The sequence below is a fragment of the Pelecanus crispus genome, chromosome 6 (genome assembly GCF_030463565.1).
Source record: "Pelecanus crispus isolate bPelCri1 chromosome 6, bPelCri1.pri, whole genome shotgun sequence".
Classification (NCBI taxonomy): Eukaryota; Metazoa; Chordata; class Aves; order Pelecaniformes; family Pelecanidae; genus Pelecanus; species Pelecanus crispus.
In genome coordinates, this window is record NC_134648.1 from 50,807,114 (window position 1) to 50,831,624 (window position 24,511).

The window sequence follows — 24,511 nt, forward strand, 5'->3', positions numbered from 1 at the left end:
TTTGAAACAGAGAGTGCGTGCCACTCAAGCTGAAATTAAAAGTTGCTTTTCCTCATGCAGACTCTCTATCCTCTTGTTTTATGAAGCATCCATTGATAATGTCTGAATACTCAGTAGCTCTGTCATGCCCTGACATGACATTGTCCTGTTTTATATCGCAGTTATTACTGTTTCATGTCCTCAGAAGATCCTGCTCAGCATACTGCAGTCGTGTTGTTTTCTGGTGGGGCAATATTTTTCCCACTTACCCCTGGATCTTGAGTCCATAGAGACTCTGTATTATTCACTGGCATAGTTAGCTTACTGATCTGATTTGATTAAAAAAAGAAAAAAAAAAAAAAGATCTTCTTTTACTTATAGCACTGTGAAACCATCAGTATATCCTACTCCAGATGCATCATTTACTATTACAGATTTCCTGCATACTTTGCACTGTGGTATTCATGTCTATCTGTTTGCCCTCCACCAACTTTCCAAAATGACTATTATTCTAGTGTCCTCACTGAGGATAGGTATTCCACATCACCCATGTGATTTCTAAGACTTCCAACATTTGTTTAGATACGTGGGTACTGCTGTTGTGGTTTTCTTTTTGGCAATGTAATAATGCAATAAGCTATCGGTAACAACAGGATTAAAGGCATTCTCAGAAGGAGCTATACTGGCTATACATAAAGTTTGTTTGTCAAATTAATACTTACCAAAGTCTTATTCTTTCCATTTAAAAGAGGTACCTATGAAAATAAAAGGGCCTAAACAACTGAAATCAATTAACATCAGGAAATTGTACATTCTGCTGGGCCTGACTCATCTATGTGAAATCTGGCAGCTAACACTGCAGCCCCTCCTTGGTAAAGCATGGTTATGAACTTCCCAAAAGTCTCTAGCTGGCTGTTTCTATTTGTAAGTTTAAAGATTTTTATCACATATGTAAACTATTATATTTCAGGTTTATCACTCACTGTGATGTTCAAATATCAGGGGAAAATATTTCCGAATTGGACAAGCAATTATCTGGTTTTATAATAATGTCTAGTTACTAAAGCAGACAGGTTTTATTAGGTCAGGCAGGTTTTTGTGTTCTTCAAAACTACAATATAGATGTTGAAAACTTGGATTAATCCTTAGCTCTTGCTCTGGTTTTAATTTTTGTGTTAGATTTGCAGACAAAATCATGAGGAAATTTGCAAACTGAAGCAAAGGCTCACAACAAAAGTGACTAGGTTGTCATTTGTCAGGAAGTCAGTTCTCAGAAAACACAAATGTGAGGTGATACTGGAATGCCATATATTTCTAAAGAATGAAAGCGTATTTCAAACAACAATAGCTGAGAAGATGAAGTAAGCCATTTTCCTCTGTAAGAAACAAGGCTTTAGGCATGGGTAATGTCCAACGAATAACAGCCAGAAGTGTTACTCTGGCTTGGCTCCCTAAGTCTTTGTGTTGTGCATTTATTTCTCATTTCTCACTATGGTGATCAATATAAGCTTATATCCAGTGAATGTTACGGAAAATTTGCCAGTGACTTCAAGAAGGACAGGATTAGAATCTTTCCCTGAATTTTTCCACACCAAGAAACAATCACTCTGACTTTATTAGTTTTACAGCTAAACACCAGTTCAGCCATCTGAATTTGAAAGATTCTTCCAGCACAAAGATAAAATAGTGGCCTTCTGCACTTTCCTGAGTCAATTCAATTATCTCCACAGCCACCACCTCAAATGGTGTTTTTGTTACAGAACTTACAATTAGGAAAGGTTTGACCTTTGTTTCTTTGCCACTAACTGGTACAATGGACACAGCTCACAGCAGCTTCACGGACACCTTCTGAAATCTGTTGTGACAACCTTTCTGCGTATACTTTTGCCTCCCTAGCTACATCACAAGCTAGCTTTAAAATGTTTATAATAGTTATAGTACCAAACATCCCTCTCTGCTTGAGGTATTACTGCCTGCATCAGTAGTATAAAATTCTTTCTCCATTCATTTCATTTAATTTCTTTAATAGGTCTGGTCTACACATCATTTCTGTGCCAACTGCACTGTAAAATTTTATGAAATTCCTCTTTTTAAGATAACTGTGTTTAAATTCTGAGCAGTGTCACCTGGCTTCACTTGGGCAATACTGGTTTTCTCCTATTTCTCTCTTTTGCTGTGATCTCATCATTGGGAATTTTCTCTGCTTTTATGTACCCTGTGAAACATGACCTGCATAAGGCAGTCTGCAATCCTTGTGAAGTTTCTACCTTTCAGTTGGACTGAGGACCACATCGTCTTCTTGAGCAATGCTTTATGGTCATCATCTGCAGTCATCTTTTTCTTCATTCTTGCATTGCAAGGCCTCCACCAGCCCTGCGCCCTTCTTGGTGAAATGCCAAGCAATCCTGGTGCTTGTAGTTGTTGGGCCTGGGTCACCCACTGTTGTTATACTTATGTCACTATAAGTTCCTCTTCCTGCTTCTGCTGGACCTGAGCTACCTATAATATTGCAGTCTGTGGACCCTGTTGTTGCTCCTAGACTGCAGCCTCATGCTTTAATCTGCGGTTTGCTACTGGGGCCATCAGACTTTACCTTTTCCACTGTAGAGAAAATTGATAAAATTTATAAATGGGATAGTCACAGGTGCTATGAGTCTCTTCTGCCTAGGCACCATGGTCCTTCAGGGACTTTATAGCGTTGATCATTCTGCCATCATTTCATCAGGGGGAACATTTCCCTTGACAACTTTCCTTGGCAATTTTCTGTGTTCTCCTCCTTAATGGCTTGCATTGCATTTCTGCCTTGAAGTACAGTCCTGCAGCTGTACCATCCCCTTTGCTGCCTTGGTTCAAACTTTCATGTTTGTTCATGATGTGGTCTTGTGAGTATCATGTAATTTCCCACACCTTGTTCTGATGAAAGTAAAACAATCTATTTCACCTCATCCTCACACATATTTACCTGAAGATACAGTGTGTATGCATGCGTCTTTATGTGTGTGACAGAGAGAGGAAAAAGAATTAGGAACAAAGATAATTTATATTGCTAATTTATTTATTTATTATTTGTTGAGGAATTTAATTTATTTTCAAAATGGCAAACCTGTATTTTGTTCCTTGGGTACACAGAAAATGAAGTAACTGATTACGCTTCAATATGTTGTTGGGATAGGATGGCCCTTATACATATTGCTTTTGTAAATCTTGTTTAGGCAAGTAAACTCTGTCGTGGTTTAGCCCCAGCCAGCAACTCAGCACCACGCAGCCGCTCGCTCACTCCCCCTACCCCGATGGGATGGGGGAGAGAATCGGAGGAGTAAGAGTGAGAAACACTCCTGGGTTGAGATAAGAACAGTTTAATAATTGAAATAAAGTAAAATAATAATAATAAAATAATAATAATAGTAATAATAATATACAAAGCAAGTGATGTACAATGCAATTGCTCACCACCCGCCGACCGATACCCAGACAGTTCCCGAGCAGCAATCGCTGCTCCCTGGCCAACCTCCCCCAGTTTCTATACTGAGCATGACATCATATGGTATGGAATAGCCCTTTGGCCAGTTTGGATCAACTATCCTGGCTGTGCCCCCTCCCAGTTTCTTGTGCACCTGGCAGAGCATGGGAAGCTGAAAAGTCCTTGACTAGCATAAGCAGTACTCAGCAACAACTAAAACATCAGCGTGTTATCAACATTCTTCTCCTACTAAATCCAAAACACAGCACTATGCCAGCTACTAGGAAGAAAATTAACTCTATCCCAGCCGAAACCAGGACAAGTCAAGAGCTGCTTCTTTAACCTATGGATAACTATTTCCAAATCACTGTGTTTTGTTTGTTTCTGCAGCTATCTGCACAAGAACAAATACCTGGAAGTTATCAATGATGATGCATTTCTGGGAGTGCACAGTGGACCAACTCTACTGTGAGTAGCAGAAAATGAAGTAGAGAAAGCTTTAAAAATAATACTATTATAGATTGCATTTTCTTTCCAACCATTATTAGCAGCAGAGGAGTAGGAATGGGAATGGCATGTTTACAGAAAGAATATCAGCAACAAAAGCTGTGCTTTAGGGAACTGATTTGAGAAGTGCTTGCATCTTACATTAGAAATACTGTTTGTACCAATTTTTCTTCTGAAAGATTGTATACTACAATCTATCTTATGACTATACAATTGTAGTACAATCGTAATACAAACTAAGGACTCTAGTAGCACACATGTAAAGGAAATTGAAACAGACATGAAAAAATAATTTTAGACAGAATAAAGTTACTTCTGGTGCTGTCTTTTCTTGTTTCTCCTGTAATTTGGCTTCCAGTCTGATTTTATAGTCCTCCAAAGAACTCTTCACTAAAATTAGGAATCAAAATACAGAATGAAACAAAAAACTTCAAGAAGTTTAAGAACTTTAAGAAGAATCATATTCCCTGACTGAAATAATCTAGCATGTAACATGGTGCATAAGACTGATCACGGGGAGAACTGAAGCGGTGAAAGTGGGATTCCCTCCTCCACTGCAAAATCAGATGGTGCCAGCAGTGCTCACTCCATGTAAGAATCAGTTTCACTCTCTGCTTGTCGTGGTTTAGCCCCAGCCAGCAACTCAGCACCACGCAGCCGCTCGCTCACTCCCCCTGCCCCGGTGGGATGGGGGAGAGAATCGGAGGAGTAAGAGTGAGAAACACTCCTGGGTTGAGATAAGAACAGTTTAATAATTGAAATAAAGTAAAATAATAATAATAAAATAATAATAATAGTAATAATATTATACAAAGCAAGTGATGCCCAATGCAATTGCTCACCACCCGCCAACCGACACCCAGCCAGTTCCCGAGCAGTGATCGCTGCTCCCCGGCCAACCCCCCCCAGATTATTTCACATCATGATCATTTGATTTGCTAGTCCTAAGCTAAAGATCTTAGAAAGGTGTCGTGGTTTAACCCTGGCCTGCAGCTCAGCTCCACAGAGCCGCTTGCTCAGCCCCCCGTCCAGTGGGATGGGGGAGAGAATTGGAAGGGTAAAAATGAGAAACTTATGAGTTGAGATGAAGACAGCTGAATAATTAAAAAAAGGATGGGGAAAAAAACAACACAGAGGGGGAAAAAAAACCAAACCAAACCCAAGAAAAACAAGCGATACAACAAAAACAATTGCTCACCACCTACCGACTGATGTCCAGCCAGTCCCTGAGCGACAGCAGCCCTGGCAAACTTCCACCCAGTTTTTCTTGCTGAGCATGACGTCATGTGGTCTGGGATATCCCTTTGGTCACTTGGGGTCAGCTGTCCTGGCTGTGTCCCCTCCCAACTCCTTGTGCGCCCTCAGCCTGCTTGCTGGCGGGGCAGAGTGAGAAGCAGAAAAGCCCTTGATGCTGTGTGAGCACTGCTCAGCGGTAACTAAAACATCCCTGCGTTACCGGCACTGTTTTCATTCACAGATCCAAAACATAGCCCCATACTAGCTACTACAAAGAAATTTAACTCTATGCCAGTACAGAAGAGTACAACGTATTATTAATTTTTAATTTAATTTTAATGTAATTTTAATAGCAGCTTCAGGGACTTCTGTTACCCATGGATAAGCAGGAATTATTCTGCATGTGTGATGTAGGAAGGTTTTGTTATAAAGTGAGATATCTTCCAGCAACAATCTAGAGCAGAATCCTTCCACCTGAACAGATCTCTTGGTTGACCTTCAGGAACCAGAACTGTTTTAACAGGAACAAAATAGTTTCTGAAACTCCCACATACGCACTGCCTTAAGACAGCTGAAGTCAAAATGAATGAAAATTGAGTGGAACCCAACTATTTATTGTTGTGTCATGTCAATGGCCAGTAACATCTCCCACAGGAGACAGAAATGTGCTTGCAATTGGTGCTTTATTATACACCCCCCACTGTACCATCAAGACTAGTATTAATGAGTTAATTACAGAGAGACCAGAGATTTATTAACTTGCATAATAGCAATTAACTTGCATAATACCAATACAACCCTTCCATATCCCCCTTGGGCAGTGTAAGCGACGGCTTATTTTAATAAATAATTTGTTAAGTCATTTTTGGTTCAGGCATCTAGCTGTTGTTAGCTGGCATGGGAATTTGTGGACATTGGATCTTCCTCAAAAAGAAAGTTCCACTTACAATAGTGAAAATTAACTCTATGGAAAATGATTGCCAAAAGATAAATACTCCTTTTTCTAGGGCAATGAACGGCATTGCTTACCGTGGAAGCGGTATGGGGGGGGGGGGGAAGCAACATTTATGAAGCTCTAAAAAGAGACTCTGTCTTGCCTCCCTACCAAGCTGGCACAACTCATAGTCTCTGGAGTTCCCTTTATACACTCTTGAAGTGAGATAAGAATTTATGGCTGATAGAACATCTGCCCCACAGATCTATCATTCACTGGTTTGGGGTTTTTTTTTCTGATCAGGATTTCAGCAGCAACAGCAACTTAAAGGTTGAAATACTGACCTTGGACCCACTCTAATGGGGTAATTTTCTTCCATTTTGGCTTTTAAGAAAACCAATGAGAAAGATTTAACTACAAAGAATTGTGCCTGGCTATGTGTATGTTGTGTGTGTTTGGTCATGCTCTCAGACTACCTAGTTAGATGGTATATTTAAGTAGGTATTAAAAGGTTAGGTAAATTTTTTTAAAATTTGCACTTTACAATAGCAGAGGAAGCAGGGAGTGTGATCACTGAATAGAGGAGAACAGATGCCAATAATTCTGATTCCTTTGTCACTGCTATATATTCACATGGATGTGGTTGTATACATAAATTGCTCCCTTTACTGTCACAGTATAATGACAGTACACTGCTCTTCACCTGAAAATGAAATCTTGGCTAAGATTCAGCAACTCAGTGGACCTGATTTACTAAATGCATCAACAAGAGCTGCTGCCCAGAGCACAAGTTCGTCAGAGTACAATAAAAATATAATCAGGCTTATTGTTCATTTAGCTTTTGCAAAACATACAATCCAAATTCAAAACATTACTAACTGTTGCACAAGATACATGTGAGTAATTAAATACATTTAGAAAGCAGAAGTGCTCTTTAAAGCATCACTTTCCAATCTAGGAAAGGGTCCTACCTTAAGAGGTTCTGTTCTGTTCCTGCCACTGGGCACAAGCAAGTCTTCGCGCAAGCTTTTTTATAGTCACTTCAATTTGAGACAGATCTTCTTGACAAGTCTATCAGACCTCTTGCCCCTTCTCTTGTGTTTCTTTAAGTGAGCCAGCTATAGGTTAGCTGTAGTAGCAAGACATTTTCTGTGCAATGTAAATATTGCTGTGTTTAAGTAGCATCTTAGTTACCAATATTATTAGATATTAATGAGGATGACATAAGTGCAGTCAGTTCCCATTTTTCTGAGCAGCCCAAAATCAAGACTGATCATACAATGATACAGAACAAAGAAATCATTTAGGAAAATGTGTCTTCTGTATGAATGCAGACACAGATACTATAGTCTGGCAAACTCCAACTGCTTGGATTCACATCACTCTGAAGATTACTTATTATTATTTAAAACCTTTTCAATTCTATGCTTTCTAGTTTGAAGACAGCTGCTTATGCTGCTTGAAGTAGATTGTGAATCTGAATAGGTAATTGTCAAGACTGGATTTGTAAGGTAAAAAGTCCCCGTCAATCCTGCACTTCTGTCTGGCCAAAGTTAACACACACTTTGCTGCCAACAAAGTGTAGGCCTAGGTAGGGTAACTAAGAAGTTATCTTCTATTGGGAGACAAATTATCCCCAGACTCCCAGCAGGCTTTTCCATTTGCAATAGCAGCGGTACGGAAAGGTCACGAGACCTCTCAGTGGCAGACACCATACCATCACTTTACCAAACTGGGGATTTTGGAAACTTCCAAACTTGTGAGCCATTGTGCTTAATATGGCCTGTGGATGGGACCAACCATCTGCTGTTAGCCCTGCAACAAGATTAATCCTGAGCCAACTAGAATTTCAAGGCAGCTGTGCCTGTATCTTCCCACCAAGCTCCCCAGTTTAAAAGAAGCAGAGTTTTTGAAAATAAAAACTGCAATACCTAACTGCTTAAATAAACACCCATATACGCATACATAAGAGACTTCAAAGGATTCAGTAGGATAGAACAGAAATTATGTGGTCTTATAACTAATTCTTCCAAGCTGTTTCTTCTCACTGAACAGATCTTTCTTTCAGACTTTTTAACATCACTTGATAACACTCTTTGAGTTGCCACAGACTTTGCACGTTACCCTCTGCTCCATGGGAGATGGTTTCCAAGGCACAAGCCCTTGTCCCCCAGGATGTTCCTCCTGACCCAGTCATTTCTGATGGGAATGTGACACAACTGCAAATAAAACCAAAACAAAAAGGGATATTGCCCTTCTTGTTACCTTGTTATTTGACCTGCACAATGAACCATGACACTGACTTTCACAATTTAATGATGCAATTTTGTGAAAAGATTGTACCTTTTCTCTTTTTTAAGTGTCTTGCCTCACATTCTTAGATGCCCCAAAGCTCATCTCACAAGAATGAATAATCATTCCCAATCACCTTCTTTACGGTATGAATGGCATCTCCTATTGCTTCCAAGCTTTTCCCAAGAGAAAAGTCCTTATCTCCTCCTTATTACTTCATATGTAAACGATTTGATACTTTTAACCATCCTTGCTGTAGCTTTCTGCGCTCTTATTGTAAACTGCATATAGTATTTATAGCACTGCATATAGTATTTAAGATGCAGTCATACGAGATTTACAAAGTGAAGTCTTTCTGTTCTATTTTCTATTTCTTTCCTAAAAATACTTAGCATTCTATTTCCCTTCAACATTACTGAATAGCACTGAGCTGACATTTGCAGAGAGGACTCCAAGATCTTTCCAGAGTGCTAGGTAAATTAAACCCCACTGTCATCCACGTACAGTTAACATTGTTTTTTCCTAAATGCACTTTACATTGATCGATATTGAATCATGTCAATTATTTTACTGCTCACTTAATCTTGCAGGATCCTTCTGCTGCTTTAGACAATCAGCTTTAGCTTTCACTACCTTGTATTATTCTGTGTTGGAAACAAGCTTTGTTGCAGCTACTCTCATTCTCTTTCCAGACTGTTTATTCATATTTCACAGTAGCACCAGCAGTAGCCTAGGCTCTGTGGGCCTCTGCTGCAATGATGTCTATATTCAGATACCAGTTCATTTTCCATTCTTCCTCTAGCATGAAAACGTATCATCTGTTCCCAGGCTTTTCCCTCACTCTTTTATTTTTTTCATTAATCTAGGAGAGTGTTGTGGTTTAGCCCCAGTGAGCAACCACGTACCACACAGCCACTCACTCACCCTCCACCCTCGGTGGGATGGAGGAGAGAACTGGAAGAGCAAAAGTAAGAAAACCCATGGGCTGAGATAAGAACAGTTTAATAATTCAAATATAGTAATAACAACCATAACAATAATAATAGTAGTAATGAAAAGGAAAACAACGAGAGAGAGACAGAAACAAAATCCAGGAAAAACAAGTGATGGAACTGCTTACCACCCGCTGACCGATACCCAGCCAGCCCCCAAATAGTGATCGCTGCCCCCCGGCCAACTCCCCCCAGTTTATATACTGAGCATGACGTCATATGGTATGGAATAGCCCTTTGGGCAGTTTGGGTCAGCTGTCCTGGCTGTGCCCTCTCCCAGTTTCTTGTGCACCTGGCAGAGCATGGGAAGCTGAAAAGCCCTTGACTAGCATAAGCAGTACTTAGCAACAACTAAAACGTCAGTGTGTTATCAACATTCTTCTCATACTAAATCCAAAACACAGCACTATGCCCGCTGCTAGGAAGAAAATCAACTCTATCCCAGCCAAAACCAGGAAAAAGAGCCATTCCCCTAGTCACATAACAGCTTAGTTATCTCAACAACCCTTGATATCTGGTTTTGTCAAGGCTTTTCGGAAAACTCAATTCATAGTACAAACAGGATCATCTTTCTCCATATGCTTGTGCCAGAACATTTTCAAAGAACTCGCAAGAATTTGTGAGGTGTCACTTCCCTTCCAAAAAGCCTTAGCACATCCCATCAAACAGCATTTAACCATGTTCCCTTCCTGCAGGTAGCTGCCACCACCATGAGGACTTGATGGAGACCCATGGGGGTTGCTGAAAGGCCAGCCTTGTCTTGGTAAGGTCTAGTCCAAGATCTAGTCTACCAAGAAGTTTTGGTTTGGGAGGATAGCTCTATAAAATGAGGAAATTAGTGAAAGACAAAAAGGAGCAGGCCACTAAGTTGATTAATGGACTGGAGCATCTGTCATACAAGGATAGGCTGAGAGAGCTGGAAATGTTTAGTGTGGAGAAGGGAAGAGTCAAGGGAATCTTATCAATGTGTATAAATACTTGAAAGGGGCAGGGGGGGAACTGTGAAGACGGAGCCAGGGCCTCCTCAGTGGTGTCCAGTGACACAAGAGGCAACAGGCACAAACTGAAATACGGGAAAGTCCATTTCAACATAAGAAAAGACTTCCTTACTGCAAGGGTGGCCAAATGCTGCAACACATTATGTCTAGAGAGGCTGTGGAGTCTCCAATCCTGGAGATACTGAGAAGTCAAAAGGACACAGCTCTGAGCAACCTGCTGTAGGTGACCCTGCTTTGAGCAGAGAGGTCAAACTGGGTGATTTGGAAGCTCAAGTATTCTGTGGTTCTTTAAAAGATAAAATCATAGCAGGCAGCATTCAGACTCTTCTAAGAGTCAATTCAGGGGCTCAGTAGAAACATATACTAGCTATCAAAAAGGACTCCACAGGAACAAAAAAGTTTATGTGGTTGAAATCAACTATTTGCAACATATTCAAATATGTATGAGAGCAAAGAAGCTGTTAGAAGTAAAAAAGCCCTCCTACAGAAAGAGGAAGCAATTTCTAACTCAATTTAAAATCAAATACAAGCAAATCAAAAGAAAAAAAGTAAAGCAGAGCAAAACCAAGTGTTTTAGAAGCAATTTGTTTAAAGCATAAAATCAGTAATAGTTTTCATTTAGGTACAAGAAACCGGCCAGTGGGTGAGACTTCTAGAGGCATAAGAACAGCACTCTTAAGAAGCAATGCAGAGAAAAAAGCTGAATTATTTATTATTAGGGTGTTCAAGATGAAAGTGCTCAAACTATGTTCCTGCACTAGAACCTTTTTTACAGGTTTACTTCTTTGCAGAGTATAACTCTGAGAAAACATCTTGACTTCAAGCGTCAGTAGAAGAGGTTTTGGGACAAAGCAAAAAATGAGTGGAAAACACTGGCAGGACCAGATGACATTCACCTGGTAGTTCTAAAGGAAATCCACCTCCTCCACGAACTGTGCAATGTATCTACTGAGTTGGACTCAGTACCAGAGAAATAGAAAGCAGCAAACATAATAGTAAATTTTCTGAGAGTTTCAGGATGGACTGAGATAGAAGATATTAATTTCAGTTTATGAAGAACATTGTTTTAGTAATTACAATGTTTTCTATTGAAGTATCCCAGTAGGTTAAAATGAGTCTAAAGGTCTAAAGGAAAAGAGCTCTTCCAATGGAAGATGGGATTTCTTTAAAGCTTTTTTTGAAACTTTGTTTTTGCATATGCATTTGTATCTGAATGAGCTGTAATTTTAAAACTCCTGATATTTCTTTATCATCCATATTCTGCACTATGAGACATTAAAGACAAGAGCTTTAAAACACAGAGGAAATCACAGGAGGAATTCATATCCTACTTGAATTTGAATGGTATCAGAACGTAGCAAAGTGATATGAAATCCCCACCTCCTCTGGATTTGATTTTTGCTGTAGAATGCTATGAAACTCCTAAATTACTGTGAGAATCTGAAAAAATTCTGATCCAGTCGCTGGACATGCTGACATTTGTCTTTTTCTTCCTTTACCTAGGGATATCTCCAGAACAGCCATTGCTAACCTTCCAGCCAAAGGACTGGAAAGCCTTAAAGAGCTAATGGCCAAAAATACGTGGACTTTAAAGAAATTACCAGCTGTAAAGATATTTCTTCAGCTAATGCGAGCTGACCTATCATATCCAAGTCACTGCTGTGCTTTCAAGAGCTGGAAAAAAAACAGTGGGTGAGTTTCACTAACTTACATTCAATTTTAAAGTATGTAAGTGAAAACAATGTTTTAATAGCAATATAAAATTACATCTATTAGCACTTTTGTGACCATTTTTTTCTAGGTATAGAGGACATTCTTTGAAACAGAGATTATAATTTCAAACTGACAGAAGACAGAATTTTTGATATAACAATTTGTAGGACCTTTTGCAACAGCTCCTCCTTTTGCTGAGCCCAGAATTAAAGGGAAGAAAAAGAAAAGGATAATGTGCTGTAACATGTTATATGTAGAATGAGCTGTAGCAAGGCCTGGAAAAAGAAGTTTTGGAGGGGCTATAGCCTCATGTCTCATATGTTTTCTAACTGAAAAGCTCAGAATAAATGATTCTGTAATAACCTTGTAGACAGATTATCTCAAATCCCATTTTGGCAGGATTTCCAGCCAAACATCAGAACAGGTGTGGATAGCTTTTAGAAAGAAAAAAATACATTTACAGATGTCCTGATGCAACACAGTGAGTCATCTACTGGGGGGAGGGAGGGAGGATGACTTACTGTGATTAGCAGCAGAATTTTACTACAGAAGGCAAATCCATTGTAAATTTCTCCAAAGTTTAATAAGGTTTAGAGAATTCTTATCCAGGCCAGCCCCCGATTTAGGAAGACAGCCCCAGTCTTCAGTATTGCAGTATGCATAGTATATTAAAAATATGCTATGATAAGCATATGAATTCTTCAATAATAAACTCACAAAGCAATACGATTCACAATTACAACCAGACTGGGAAAGTGAGGACAGAAATAAAACAGAAGAGTGAAAAGATTCAAAACCTGGACAGGGAAAATGTGCAGAAAGAACGCAGCACAATCTAATAACTGAAAGAAACAAGTATTTGCATATCTGTTAGTAGAGATTAAAATTTCTCAGACTGAATTGTATGCAATCTCAAATTGTAAGTAATCTTGAATTCTACACACCTGGAAATGAGAAATGCTAAAGGTTATGTGACAGTGGATCACAGTGATCAAAAAATTTTATGCCAAATTGCAATTTTTTTCCTAGTAAAATACATGAACAATTTCCGAATACCAACAGATGCATCACACCATGAGGTACTGGATTCCCAACCACTACACTGCTAGTTAGCTGTAAAGCACCTACAAGAATACACACAACAGAAATTAAAATGATGGAAGTTCTGGGAGAAATTGATTTGTGAGCAAAAATGAAAAGGAAAGTACTACTGTGGGTATTATCTAAGCAGTTATAAACAGTAGATAAAACTCTTGTAACGTACTAAGAATGTAGATTTCAAGAAAGAATAGGGATTACGTATGCTGAGCAAGCCAAATTGCTACTGGGGATAGCTGATAGCAACAGAGAAAGGAAAAATATAGTTTAAAAAAAAGCCCAGAAACGCTCAAGCTTATTGTTCGCTATATGTTCTGTTAACAGAAATCTATCCAATCACATTTTTATAGCTATGTTTTCATTCATGGTGATTTGCTTTTCAAGTGTTCCCTTTGTTTACTCCAGCCAGACTGTAAATGCCAGCAGTGATTTCTCCCTCTACTCTTTCAGAATCCTGGAGTACCTGACATGTAACCAAAGCATCAGTCACAGCTTTCGTAAGAGGTCAGTCAAAGCTCTCAGAGGTCCATTTTACAAAGACTATGCGGAAGAATACACAGACCACACTGATACTGTGTATGACAAAAACATCAAGTTCACGAATTTTCACGAAAATTCTCATTATTACATTTTTATGGAAGAACACGGAGAAGGCAATCTTGGATTTGGCCAAGAGCTCAAGAACCCTCAAATGGAAGACATCCAAACCTTTGACAGTCATTATGACTATCCTGTCTGCGGAGGCAATGAAGATGTAGTATGTACTCCAGAGCCTGATGAGTTTAATCCCTGTGAGGATATAATGGGATATCAATTTCTGAGGATTGTGGTGTGGTTTGTGAACCTGCTGGCCATCCTGGGTAACATTTTCGTCCTTTTCATCCTTCTCACCAGCCATTATAAACTGACTGTACCACGCTTTCTGATGTGTAACTTGGCCTTTGCTGATTTTTGCATGGGGTTATATCTCCTCCTCATCGCTTCAGTGGATCTTTACACCAGGTCAGAGTACTATAACCACGCTATAGAGTGGCAGACTGGGCCTGGTTGCAACACAGCTGGCTTTTTCACAGTCTTTGCTAGTGAACTTTCTGTATACACACTGACTGTGATAACCCTGGAGCGCTGGTATGCCATCACTTTTGCCATGCGCCCAGATCGAAAGATTCGCCTCCGGCACGCCTTGGTTATCATGCTGGGAGGGTGGCTCTCATGCTTTCTTCTTGCCCTTTTGCCACTGGTTGGCGTCAGCAGCTATAGCAAAGTCAGCATCTGCTTGCCTATGGACACGGAAACACCAATGGCTGAAGCCTACGTTGTCTTCGTTTTAATATGTAACATTATTGCTTTTGTCATCATTTGTGCCTGCTATGTAAAAATCTATGTAACTGTGCGAAACCCTCAGTACAAGTCAGGGGACAAAGACACCAAAATTGCCAAGCGGATGGCTGTGTTGATTTTCACTGACTTTCTGTGCATGGCTCCCATCTCTTTCCATGCTTTATCTGCCATTATGAACAAACCATTGATAACTGTCACCAATTCCAAGATTTTGCTGGTACTCTTCTACCCACTCAATTCTTGTGCCAACCCCTTTCTTTATGCTATTTTCACCAAAGCTTTCCGAAGAGATGTGTTTATCCTGCTAAGCAAGTTTGGTATATGTGAGCATCAGGCTCAAGTCTACAGAGGTCAGACAATCTCAGCCAAAACCAGCAGCGGCTCTTATGGGCAGAGAATCAGCCGAAGGATAGGCCAGATTCTTACAAGCATTCAAGACCCAGTCAACGATTACCTTCCTGCTGTGACAACACAGAACCAAATTCTCATGGAAGAATGCAAGCAAACTGAGCTATAAGATCCCAAAGTATCACAGCCACAATCTGGTCAAGAAGTGGTTGTGCATACAGTGAATCGAGTGAGAAATAACATATTTTCCATATACTTTTTCCCTAGCCTACCCTTTGTGATGTCTGAAAGTACCTTCAGAGTGGTCTTCTTTTAGAAAAGTCACTCATTTGAACCTCTTGTCTCATACTCTTATCAGTGCAGGTCAAAAGATATTGTTCTGATAATAATGCTGGAAGTAGATGTGAATGCTCTACCTAAATAGGAACATTAGTATATATGAACTCAGCAAGTATGAAATATACCCTCATCTGAACAACTTAAGGAAGCACCAGACCAAGCATAAAACTTGGGGGTACTTGTGTAACTAAAAAAAGAACATAAAGTTTTAAAATTAAAAAAAAAAATTCAAGGTTGAAGTTCTCAAACGCCAGCTGCCTATGTGTCAAAAGGTTCAATTGGTTTTCTAATAGCAAATTTCTAAAACTTCACCAGGGCCTAAAATGGAACAGAATCCTTCTGCTTCTGCCATCCTGACCTGAAACAAAGCTAGTCTTTTGTTTGCAGTTCTTGGTTTAGTTGGGTGAGGTGGGAAAAGAAGCCTCTTCATATTGCCTTTATAGAGGTAAAAGGCAAATATCATTGATTTTGCAGCTGTTCATAAGATAACAGGTAAGAAAAATTAGGGCATTTGTCTTTGTGTGCTGCAAAAATTCCCTTACTATCACTCTCTCACTTTCTGATGAAGCTACTTAGGAGATGGTTTAGTTTGAATTTGTTTTGAAGACCAGTCTACCCGGTCAAATTAATGGGGTTTGTATTCTTTTGATGGCTGAAACTTAAGATTGTACTAAATTTTCTCCCAATTATCCATTCTTTACATGACTCCAGTACTGTTTAATCTGAGCACGTTTATTACTTTGAACATCCTGTAACTACTGCTTTCTCACCACTACTGCTATCCCTACTTACCCCTCTCTTACAGGGCTGGAATGACTTTCAGCACTTGCTGTGTTGAGCTGCCTCAAATCTACACTTAGACAAAGGGAGTGGATCATGCCTTCAGGTCTGAACTGAAGGCTAACTGCTAGCTCCTCCAACATGTTTTAAGAACATCTCTCCATCTCATAGTGAGATCTGTTATCTGACTTTTGTTATGTCTGCAGTACAACTACATAAACTGCATGGTTAGCTTCTGGTTGGCCACAGCCTGTCTGTAGCTTAGACACATACTCTCCACACTGTGCTTAAGGAAATCTTGTCTTGTTTAGTATCTTTATTGATGATCTAAATGAGGGGATTGAGTGCACCCTCAGTCAGTTTGCAGATGACACCAAGTTGGGTGGGAGTGTCAATCTGCTGGAGGGTAGGATGGCCCTGCAGAGGGACCTGGACAGGCTGGACCGATGGGCCGAGGCCAACTGTATGAGGTTTAACAAGGCCAAGTGCCGGGTCCTGCACTTTGGTCACAACAACCCCATGCAACGCTACAGGCTTGGGAAAGAGTGGCTGGAAAGCTGCCTGGCTGAAAAGGACCTGGGGGTGCTGGTAGACAGCTGGCTGAACATGAGCCAGCAGTGTGCCCAGGTGGCCAAGGCAGCCAACAGCATCCTGGCTTGTATCAGGAATAGTGTGGCCAGCAGGAGCAGGGAGGTGATTGTCCCCCTGTACTCAGCGCTGGTGAGGCCACACCTGGAATACTGTGTCCAGTTTTGGGCCCCTCAATACAAGAAAGACATTGAGGTGCTGGAGCGTGTTCAGAGAAGGGCAACAAGGCTGGTGAAGGGTCTAGAGAACAGGCCTTATGAGGAGCAGCTGAGGGAACTGGGACTGTTTAGTCTGGAGAAGAGGAGGCTGAGGGGAGACCTTATTGCTCTCTACAACTACCTGAAAGGAGGTTGTAGCGAAGTGGGTGTTGGTCTCTTCTCCAAAGTAGCAATAGGATGAGAGGAAATGGCCTCAAGCTGCGCCAGGGGAGGTTTAGATTGGATATCAGGAAGAATTTCTTCACGGAAAGGGTAGTCAAGCATTGGAACAGGCTGCCCAGAGAGGTGGAGTCACCATCCCTGGAAGTGTTCAAAAAATAGGTAGATGTGGCACTTTGGGACATGGTTTAGTGGGCATGGTGGTGTTGGGTTTTGATGACTGGACTGATGATCTTAGAGGTCCTTTCCAATCTTAATGATTCCTAGTTTTTACTTTCATTAAAAATAATCCAGCCACCAAGCCAGGAAACATGAAATTGCTACTCTACCCTTAATTGGTTTAGTGGTGGACTTGATAATGTTAGGTTAATGGTTGGACTGGATGATCTTAAAGGTCTTTTCCAACCTAAACGATTCTATGATTCTATGAAATCCAAGCTCAGATACAAGGAACAACCCACAGTCTTTTGCTCCAGTGAAGCACTAACACATTCTTTTGCCATACCTGCTGCTAGATGGGGCAGACCAGGATCAAGCTTTGCTGTCCTCAGTTCATCCATACACCAAGAACAAACGAACCAGGGCCTGGATCCCTACAGCTCCTGCAGACATCAGAACTCAGGGTAGGAACTGCTCTGCACCAGCTTCCTTGTTAACACTTGTGTAGCCCGAGTGCCTGGTTTTGACAGCAGAATCAGTTGTTCTCAGACAACTGTAGAGACTAGCTCTGTAGGACTGCTACCAAGATTGCCACTGATCATTTCACTCATCTATTTGGAAAGCTTACCATGAGAACAGAGAATATTGCATGAATCTTTGCCTTCGGTTAGGTATTTTAAAGTTAATTTTGTAATATCTATACTGTTTTTAATGGAATTACAGTCTTTGAGGAACTATTAACTTGAACAGACGATAGTCTGATCTTTTATAATGTGGGTTAGTAGTATCCAGAAAAACATAATGGTAGAGCCATTATGCTAGCTACTACAGCTGGAAATTGCATGACTGCCAATGCCATGTACGTACTCCAATTCAAACTCAACTTGATTCCATATTCCTGATTATAAATGCAGGCTGCTTCAGTGAGCAGAAACAAGGGCCTAGATTCACCAACTCTATGAGATGGTCTCATTAATTAAAAAAAAAAACCCAAAACAAAACAACTGTCATTGTTAACACCATTAAAAATCTACAATATTGCATTATAGATTAATTTAGCTGCTTATTTTGGGGAGGGGCATGCTTCCATTTTTGGTTGGTTCTCAGCAAGCTTTGAAACCAAAACTGCTGAAAACCATGCAAATAATAATTTATGACCTCCTCTTCTGTGATCTGGATTCACCCAGTGTTAATCAGAAACCTAAAAGTACCTTAAGTGTGCAGATCAGCAAAATTTCCTACTCTTGAAACAGCTGCATTTGGACCTCTGGCCATGTCTGAGAGTCCCATACAAAATGCGTTATGTTGAGATGCAACTGCCGCCCCCAGGTTCTGTCACCCTTCTGATACTAGTATAATCATTAGAGAGAGAAAAAGTTTCCCAAGTGCCTTTATTTAGTATCTCATCAGCAGCTAAGACAATCAAGTTCTAATGCACAAACTGTACATTTATGCTACAGACTTCATAGATACTAGCGTACCAGTGGAAAAGAAAATCCAAGCTTGAATCATTCTTTTTCAGAAAGAGAGGAAAGACTAAATCAACATTTATTTTAAAAGTGCTTTTAAAAGTAACATGGATGACTTATTTCAAACCTCTTTACCTTAAAACAAACCAGAATATTTGTTCCATGGAAACTAGTAGGACATTGGAAAGATGTGGTTTGTTGGACTGATTGTAGTATGGTTTTGAATTAATACAGCTGTTTGCTGTTACTAATAGACAACGGATATATTTACACATTATTGAACTTTTTTATCTCCCATTGTCGCATATATTTTTTTGTCTATTACAAGAATTCTGTGATATTGCCTTTATGAACAAAGTTTGATATTTCTGGTTTATGTCTTGCATATGCCTTCTTGTGTTTAACTTTGTAAAAATATTTTTAAAACTATTGGAAAGATCAAGACAACAGACTTTAAATAGTTTATTTGCCAGACTTTTTCTTGTAAATGTTTGTATCCTATAGATGTTCTCTTCCATTTCTGCTCTGATCAATCCCTTAAGCCATTTTTGGTTTTGCAGATACCCTTATGTAATACTTGCTATTTTAAATCTGTCTCAGCAAAATGTATTATTTCCGGCATTCGGTACATATTTTCTCTAGAATACTTTAGAAATAATGCAGAGCATTGGAATAAAGTGTTTTGTTTGAAATTGTAAGAGGCTCAGCAAGTTTTTCCTGAAGGTTTTAAAAGATTTTTCCTATAAAAGTAGTTAACAGTATTTCTCTTGCACTCAACTTCATTGTTCTCCTTGGCTGGCCTACAGCCAAAAAGACGGACCACATGACACACTGTTTGACAGAGGTTTGGGGTTTTTCCCCACTACTAGCTGGGAAAGGGTTGTCCTAAATGGCCATCTCAGTGCAGCAGGGATGGAAAGGAACAGTAGTAGTACTGTTGAGCTCTGGGGTTCCAAACCATCATTAATTACATCCAAGATAATCCAAAGAATCACCTAACAGCCATGAGGTCCTCTTCAAAAGACTAAATCTGGAATCTGATCTTTTCCATTCTCATTTCTAAACCTAACATGTATGTGACAGCCACAGGGACTAAGGATTGGATACTTCATGAGAAAACACTTGCACAGTAAGAAGTTTTCGTGGTGAAGAGACTCTACTGCAGGAATTCTCAGAATAACTAATGAATCTGCCCATATGCAATCTTACAGAAGATCCCTCCTTCCCACTAGGTCTTCCATCAGAGCAGAAGTCCCTTGTCCCATATTTGCCAAAATTTATGCTTCCAAATTTTATGTTCAAGTAATTCTTATCACATGGGGAAAAAAAAGTTATTATCTTTGCTATATGGTTCATTGCATTACCTGGAAAAAAAAACATGTGAGGGACAACTCCCACTGTTGAAAACTGTTAAAGTGCTCAAATATCAGTTAACTCTTGACATACCCTCCCTGTCCCAAAAATCTCAGCAGACTTCAGTATCTGTGCACCTTGCCACTGCCTGTAATTGTGCTTCCCCCCTACGTGAAGCTTTACAGTGCAAGGAAAGCTTTTTCTCAGTTGTAGATGCTAACTAGCATCACCTAGGACCATTAAGATTATAGGCAAGAAGAAAACCCAATGGGCCAACAAGTGACAAGGAATGAACAGTTCTTTCCAGGAGGTGTATGCTCTTCAGGATATGCATAAGGGACCTAAAAAAGGAATGAACAGTAAGATAACAAAGTTTGCCATAATATTAAGATATTCAGAGCAATAAGAAAAACAGATGGCTATGAAGAACCATAGGAAGACTTCTTAAGACTGAATGACTGGCAAGAGGAATTCAGTGTATATAAATATAGTGTGATACATGCAATAAAAAAAGACAAATTGATATCTTAAATGATGTTCTCTGAGCTGACAACCCCAATTCAGGAACAAGATCTCAGGGATACAGTAGACAAGTCCATGAAAATATCAGCTTATGCTTCCTGGAGATCAAAAAAGCAAATCAAATTATATTATTGGGAAAGGAGCAGAACATAAAACTGGTAATTATTGTATCACTGTATAAATCTGCACCTTGAATAATGTAGCTCTTATCTCTGCAACAGAAAAACAGTATAAAAGAAGTAGAAAAGTTTCAGAATAGGATAGCAAGGAGAATGAAAGGCTTGGAGTTACAGCTAAGGAATCACTAAGTAAAGTAGGACCCCTCGGACTAGAAGGGAGATGACAAAGCTCAGTGAAGTCATTGGCAGCCAGGAATAGCTGAGTTACTGAATTTCTTGCCAAAGGCTGCTGTGGTTAATAAAGTTTACATGGGTTTACAGAGAGACTGAGAATTCATGGAAGAGAAATCTGTGGAAAGATACTAAAAACACAAAACCTGTCTGTCTCAGGATGCTTCTGAACTGCGAATCCATGGCAGATGGGAGTACTTGGGGAGTGTATCACACATGCTTGCCTATTCTTTTATGCTTCACTTGCCACACCCCGTTAGCAGCTATCACAGTCAGGATTCTGGCATAGATGGACTTTGGTCTGTTCCATGGCAGCCACTTTCCTTGTGTTCACACAGTTCCCCTATTCAGACTGCAGACAGCTTCAACAGCATCTTCCTTCAGTAGGCCTGACCACAGAGCCCGTGTAGGTAAAAAAATCCAGCTGAGTGAAGGGCGTATCCCCTGCTCACAGCACTGCCTCAATGGATTTGACCTCATGGCTCAAGTGAAAGGGCAGAGGCTAGCTGCCTTCTCTCAAAAGCCTGCACAGAAATGGGAAGAGCCAATGCTACCACTCTTCAGGGATTCGGCTGGCTCTGAGATTTCAAATAGGAGAACGGAAAATCCTGTTTCAGGGTGGCAGAGAATGCCATTATTTTCTCTACATAAACTTCTGTGACTCTATTTGCATAATTTGGTGGTAATACATACACTATGAAAGATTTCTTCATTCTCAGACACTGTAGAAAAAAAACTGTGAAGTTGAGCTGGAGTCTTAGTTATGAGGACTTGGAACTTTCACTGAGCAATTTAATTTAAACTGGCTATAGCTGACCTCTGCTAGTGTCCTCTCTCTCCACCTATAGAGAGATGTGGGTTTTTTGATTGAGTAGGCATCTGTTCTAGATGACACCATCTGCAACAGGTCAGCTGTACTCAAAATAAAGCACACCCTGCTATGGTACCCTGGAATCTGAAAATAGCACAAGTAATAAAAGGAAAATTTCAAATCACTACCATAGCATTTTGGTTTATTAACATAAATAACATGCACTTTTGTTTCCTTTCTTGCTGGATAATTTAAATATTAATGCTCACAGCATAGTCTTTGGAAAATCTGTACCAAAAAAACTCCTTAAAAAAGTGAAGTTTGATTTCAGCAGACCTCCTATGCTTACGTGTTAAAATGAACCAAGCCTCCCTTCCAGGCTGTTTGAGCAGGCTGATGAGTAATAGCAGCATAATCTGTATTGTTTTTCTACCAGATGCCAGGCATCCTCACTCTAAAAACACTCAGTAATCAAATGGTTTCTGGGTTGCAGTTAGAATTGGACAGGGTGAGGCACAAAGTTAGCTGGAATCATGCCTTTCTGTTATACACTCCCCTCCTCCTTGGTAGCGATTCTGAAAACATCTGACATTATACTGTACTTTGATGCAGGCTTTGTGGGCTAAGGCACAAGCTGTTGAAGGGCCATCATCATGCCCTGGATCAGAAGATGGTTAAGAGGTCTTAGTGACGCACACCGAGAAATTCTGACAGCATCACCAACCTAGAATTCACACTGGTTCAATAATACATCTGCATAAAGCTGAAATACTTTTGATGTGTTCAGTCACTTCCATCTGGCCCGACTTATTTTTGTGCAACTAGAAATCATGATGTGAAAGTGAACAAACAGACGCTCTATGAGGTCAATATGCAGAGTGTTTCATCAGCAGAACCCGTCAGTTCTAACTTCCTATGCCCACCCTACACCTGCCCCCCATGCAGACACATTGGTATAAATTGCCACAGTACCTCAAATTACCAGGTTCTCAGATTAGACAGGATACCAATCCTGCGGAAATTTGTAATTTTTGTAACTGCCTGTCCTTATTTTCCACCTTGAAAATATTGGGTAACTATTCCAAAACATGGAAAAGTCTCATCAACTGTAGCACAGGACTTGGACGTCATTGGGGCCATCCTGAACTTACTCCTTCCAACAGTTTAACTTCCGCAGGATTAATACGAATCAACTTGAATCTTACCCTACTTTTTGGGCAGGAGCTTTCTGTGCTGCCCTGATTATATGCAATGCCAAGCCTTGTATGTATGGTCATCTGAAGTCATATCCTTCCTGTTGCACATCTGTGCAGTTCAGTTGAAGCTCATGAAGCTTTGTTAATTAGTTAGAGGAGGAGCACACTCATTTTGCTTCTCAGCTATTCACTACACAGCTGTGCTGAGGAGTCTCCTCCGGGTTCTCTATTTTCTCTCTTTTAAGGAATGAAATCTGTTGTGAACATCAACTCCATTCACAACGCATATCTAAAAGCTCACTAAACAGTCATTACAAAGTGACTGGAATTGTTGGATTGTTACTTACGTATATACCGTGATACTTTTTATAACACCTACTTTGCTGCCAAGAGCCTCCCTGTTGCAAACACTGAGACTGATAACTGGCTCGACTGCCAAACCCGTGCTGGCTGTCTTACAGCTGAATAGTTTCAGCTGAAATGACAGTGGCTTTTCTTTGAAAAGTGAAGAAAAACGACAGCACTCCCTGTCTTTTGTGAAGGCTAAGCTGTAACAAAGCAAATCCAAGCAGTAACACAGGTTTTAACAAAAAACCTTGCCACTGCAAATTCTGAGGCACTGTCTGAACGTCTGTCTTCTCCATGGCTCGGTGCTGACTGGCATATGCACGACAGCACTGAAATACCAAGCAGCAAGAAGGTTGTATTTGTGCTGCATGTACAATGCTGGTTTCAGTTTGACTGTAGTGAAAGAATTCCTTAAATCATATGTGGATTACTGCTGCTGCCTAGAGGGAGCGGTGGAAACAACAGATCAATTCTTTTTTAGCCAGCTACACATTTCCAATTAAACCCAGCAATGCTATGTGAGTATAAAGCAGCAAGAAGTATATTTTGATAAAAGACAATTAGGAGGGGTGGCTGACACACTGGCAGATGCACCTCCCCATGACAAGTCCGGGGAAAAAAAAATGTTTTTTTTATTCCTTATATGCACTTCTCTTTCGACAACTAAGTATGTTTGCACTCTGATTTTTTTTAAAAGGTTGGCTACCTTCTTTTATCTTTATCCCCTGTGCTCTCTGTTTCCTCTTTCCAGATTCTCTTTACGTTACTTTTCTGTACTGTGGAAGAACCCCCATGGTCTATTTGATTAATACTTTACATTTTCCACCTATTTATCTAAAGTTATTTAAGCTACATGGCAACATCTATGCAGCAACCTCAGGGAGAAATTACAAACCTGTTTCAGGATATAACAATGATTTAGACAGAAAACAAAAGCCAAAAGATATTCTGAATAAACATTAACAGCAACTTGACCTGCTAAAATTAAGAACTGCTCCACTTTCCCTCTGCCCCCTCCCAAAACCAACTTAAGTGATATGTGCAGAAGTGTCTGTGATGTGAATATATTTCTTTAGCTAACCAGTTTTTAACATCAGTGTCATCATCACACTTAAGCCATTTGTCAACTCTCTACTCATACACAGAATTTTAGTAGATGCTGCTTTAATGTTTTAAAATTAAAACTACTTACTAAAATCAGACAAATTCAGTCTACAAAAAATAGTATGTCAGAAATATTATTTCCAGCACTAACGCTTTGTCTTTGTTAAAAGCTCAGACAAGGTAAGCTCAGAAGGAAAAAGCTTCCATCCTGCAATAA

The 24,511-nt window shown here is 40.0% G+C and overlaps 1 protein-coding gene across 3 annotated transcripts in view; it reads left to right on the forward strand.

The window, feature by feature from the left end:
- The window catches only part of TSHR (thyroid stimulating hormone receptor), a 66,339-nt gene extending 51,272 nt beyond the window's left edge, over positions 1–15,067 (forward strand). For all 3 annotated transcript variants that reach the window (XM_075712602.1, XM_075712603.1, XM_075712604.1), the window contains 3 exons: positions 3,830–3,907; positions 11,902–12,090; positions 13,660–15,067. In XM_075712602.1, the coding sequence (XP_075568717.1) occupies positions 3,830–3,907; positions 11,902–12,090; positions 13,660–15,067 (1,675 nt within the window). The remainder of the gene's footprint in view (positions 1–3,829; positions 3,908–11,901; positions 12,091–13,659) is intronic.
- The last annotated feature ends 9,444 nt before the right edge of the window (positions 15,068–24,511 follow it).